The 4,314-nt window shown below is 49.2% G+C and overlaps 1 protein-coding gene across 1 annotated transcript; it reads left to right on the forward strand.

Annotated features, from left to right (window-relative positions):
- The first annotated feature begins 1,054 nt into the window (after window positions 1–1,054).
- On the forward strand, window positions 1,055–2,833 carry LOC136500976 (UDP-glycosyltransferase CGT-like). Its single transcript, XM_066496464.1, has one exon. It carries the CDS (start codon window positions 1,149–1,151, stop codon window positions 2,604–2,606), a length of 1,458 nt encoding a protein of 485 aa, XP_066352561.1. The 5' UTR covers window positions 1,055–1,148; the 3' UTR covers window positions 2,607–2,833.
- Window positions 2,834–4,314: the final 1,481 nt, after the last annotated feature.

The raw sequence follows: 4,314 nt of genomic DNA on the forward strand, positions 1-4,314 counted from the left end.
CACTTCATCAGGCTTTTTACACTGCCCCTAAAATCCACGGTGGAACAGATCTACCGAAATATATATATATATATATATATATATATATATATATATATATATATATATATATATATATATATATATATATATATATATACTCTGTATTTTAAATTATAAGATGTTTTTGACATAATGTATATTTAGGTGTATAGCAAAAAAAAAAAACTATATACGTAGTAAAGTCAAAACGTCTTATACTAATTTAAAATGTAGTGAGTACTTTCTTCGTTCCAAAGAGAACGTACATCTCTATCAAAATACATATAGAATATCCGTGAAGCTCCTTTTTGCCTGCTCCATCGAAATGCGGTGCCGAGGGGGTGGGACTGCTTCTAATCTAATACAAATTTAATGATGGAGGTAGGATGTGTTTAGGACTGGTCCTTAGACCTGAGCAAGTTTGGCCAAGCCCGGCCTGAGCCCGCTGGTCTTGGCTCGGCCCACAAGCCATTGTGGATTGGGCCTAGGCACAAGTTCCTCGGAAAAAAAAAATTGGTCGGAACCTAGCTCGATGTATTTTATTTTCATTAAAATTGCACGAGCGGACTAACCAAGCCTAGGTCCAAGACTGGGCCGACTCATCCAGTGGGACGGTTGTGGCTAGGCATGATTTTTTCGGCTTCAAACAACTGGCCTTTTTTTCCAGTCCGACTCACAAAGGTACATAATTTAAGATTGCAATCAAATTTGTTGCACAAAAACTACTACTTAGAGAAATAAAATCAAGCAATTTTACGTTTGCATGGTGGTTTGTGAAATGGATTTTACCATGGAGGGCTCGCCGGAATAAAATAAGCGGGACAGCTCAATCTATGCGCTGAAAATTTACACACCTGAAATATAGTAACTCCTAATGCTAAGCTCATAAAATTTACAAATTATAACTGAACTACTAAAGTCGTAACAAAGACCTACTCGCTCTGTCCTAAATTATAAGTCGCTTTTACTTTTTTTTGGTATATCAATTTTGATATAATGTAAGCATAGCGCCTACTGCCTGCTATATAGATATAGTTCCACGCTCTGCTCCCACTGGAAACCAAACCACACGCATACAACGGAACGGCGAGCTCGTTGCGAAGAAACCACGAGTGTTCGGCCACTCAATGGCGGTCCCCGGAGAGCTCGACGGCGGCGCGGCGCACGTCATGTTCATCCCAAGCGCCGGGATGGCCCACCTCGTCCCCTTCTTCCGCTTCATCACGGCTCTCTCGAGCCACGGTGTCCACTGCTCCGTCATGACCGTCCTCCCGACAGTGTCCGACGCCGAGGCCGACCACTTCGCAGCGCTGTTCGCAGCGTTCCCACGCATCCAGCGCGTCGACTTCAACCTCCTGCCGCTGGACGCCTCCGCGTTCCCGGGCACCGATCCGTTTCTGCTCCGGTGGGAGGCCCTGCGCCGCTCGGCCCACCTCCTCGACCGGCTCATCGCCGGCGCCACCCCGCGCGTCTCAGCCGTCGTCACCGACGTGACCCTCGCCTCCCACGTGATTCCAGTCACGAAGCAGCTGCAGCTGCCATGCCACGTCCTGTTCATCTCGAGCGCCACCATGCTCTCCCTCGTCGCCTACTTCCCCATCCACCTCGACAAGAAGCAGGACGACGGAGGTGCAGCAGGCGTCGGCGTCGGTGACGTTGACATCCCCGGCGTGCGTCGCATCCGGCAGTCCTCCCTCCCGCAGCCGCTGCACGATCTGAACCACCTCTTCACCAAGCAGTTCATTGACAACGGCCGTGCGCTGAGCCAAGCCGACGGCATCCTGGTGAACACGTTCGACGCACTGGAGCCCATGGCGCTTGCTGCCCTGAGAGATGGCAAGGTGGTCCCTGGGTTCCCGCCGGTGTACGCCATCGGCCTGCTCAAATCGTCATCGTCAACCAGCAGCAGCAGCACAGACGGCGCCGGCGGTGAGAAGCAGGCGGCGGCGGCCTCCTCCTCCCCTGTCATTGCTTGGCTGGGAGAGCAGCCGGAAAGGTCGGTGGTGTACATCGCGTTCGGGAGCCGCATCGCCGTGAGCCACGAGCAGATCCGCGAGATGGGCGCGGGGCTGGAGGCGAGCGGGTGCCGGTTCCTGTGGGTCCTCAAGACGACGGTGGTCGACCGCGAGGACACGGCCGAGCCGCGCGACGTCCTCGGCGACGAGTTCCTGGAGCGCGTGAAGGGCCGCGGTCTGGTGACCAAGGGGTGGGTGGAGCAGGATGCCGTGCTTCGCCACGCCGCCGTGGCGCTGTTCCTGAGCCACAGCGGGTGGAACTCCGTGACGGAGGCGGCGGCCTGCGGCGTGCCGCTGCTGGCGTGGCCGCGGGGCGGCGACCAGCGCCTGAACGCCATGGCGCTGGAGAGCGGCGGCGTCGGGGTGTGGATGGAGCGCTGGAGCTGGGACGGGGAGGACGGGGTAGTGAGCGGGAGGGAGATTGGGGAGAAGGTGAAGGCGGCGATGGCTGACGCCGCGGTCAGGGCAGGGGCGGCGAGGGCCAGCCAGGAGGCCGCCAAGGCCGTCGCCGAGGGAGGCACCAGCTACCGGAGCATGCAGGAGTTCATCGGCAAGCTCAAGGCTAGCTAACCTAGTTCTCGATCGGTCCCTGCTGATCGTCGTGCGATTTTTAATATGGAATAATGCCCTGCAGTATGCCAGTACAGCCGGAGCGTATAATCGTGATTATGTGTGCCGTGTGTGTGCTTAGCTAGCTCATGGTTTCATTGTTCAACTCGATCTCCCGTCTCAAAATAAACGTCGCTACGGTATTCGTGTCAATCAAATAAGTTAAAAACGTTTATATCTTTAAATAAGTTTGTTATAAAAATAGATGATCTATCTAATATACTAATTATATACTATAAATATTAATGTTCTCTTGTATAAGTTAAAAATATTTAACTTCTTGGTAAGCGAGAACGACAATGGAGCGTGTTGCCTTGCAGCTGACCCAGTAGCCATCAACTACTATGTAATCATGTGTAAATAAAATTCAGATGCCTGAATTTTAATTCCCTTTCAAACGATGGTTATTACATATATTTTATGAAAATTGCAGCTTTAGTTCATTGCAATTTGTGTATGCAACAATTTTTAATTCCCACAATAAAAACTCGTTAGATAAAACCACAAATCTGATAAAATCTAATTTATGTTGGCACAAAGACAATTAGCAATTTATAATTATTTTTATAATAGACAAAAACATGTTATAACACAATGACAAATAACAAATCATAAAAATACTTGTACTAGTGGATGGCAAAAAAAAGTCATAGAGCAGCTTCTCTATTTGGTGATGAATGATTGAGGAAGGACAAATGTACTTGCGCTTACTCAGCCATTCATCACCAAACTAGTTTGCACAAAAAGTCACAGAGCAGCTTCTCCACTAGTTTAGTGGTGATGAATGGCTGAGTAAGGACAAATGTCCAATATGCACCTCACTTAATAAATTCGTGTAACAACTTTGTAGTTAATTAGTTTTTCATTTGAAATTATTTAGTGCTCGAAAATTATGTTTTAAGATTAATGATTTTAAAATTTACATTTCTTTTGTAATTTTCTCAAATGACCTCGAATAGAAAAATGGTAAAGCAAAGTTATAGATTTCGACGAGATCTAAAACTTTGTAGTTGAAACTTTTTTTATTTCAAATCGTTTAGGGCTTCAAATATCCATTTGAAAATTTTGTTGACTAAATACTAGGGTATTGTTTCTGGTGCTCGGTCACAAGTGACTTTAGGGTGCAATGATTCCCGGATACTTTCACACTCGCAGTTGGTAAAAGCGTCAGTAAAAATAAGTTTAGAATGTCAGTAGGGGACACCACCCGCCTTTTATTTTATCTACTCCTCTCTATCTATGACTAGTAATTTGGCGGTCCGCGAGCGTGACGCAGACCCATTGCATTGCATGCCGTTGTGAAGTGAAAAGGATTGGACCGACAGCTAGTCGTGTACTGCCCACGCCGCAGTGGTCGCTGTGCACGACGGACGGACGGACGGTCCGCTCGCTCCCGCGGCGCGAATGGCAGCAAACAAACGGAAGCCTACAAAGCTTGTGAGCACGCTGCGAAGTGGGATGGGAGCCCCAGCGTGCCCAGAAAGGCCCAGACGTGCAGCAGTTCACGACGGCCTGGCACGATGACGCTCGACTGGACCACCGACACTGCACGCGCGGGCCAGCTCGTTCGTAACTGGTGGGCCATGTCCTGTCGCGCGGCCCATTTGGCCAGGTCAAGCAGACGTGAAATCACAAGCGGTATCACATTTCACGTCTGCTTGATACCGCT

Source organism: Miscanthus floridulus, chromosome 13 (assembly GCF_019320115.1).
Source record: "Miscanthus floridulus cultivar M001 chromosome 13, ASM1932011v1, whole genome shotgun sequence".
In the NCBI taxonomy this organism is placed as follows: domain Eukaryota; kingdom Viridiplantae; phylum Streptophyta; class Magnoliopsida; order Poales; family Poaceae; genus Miscanthus; species Miscanthus floridulus.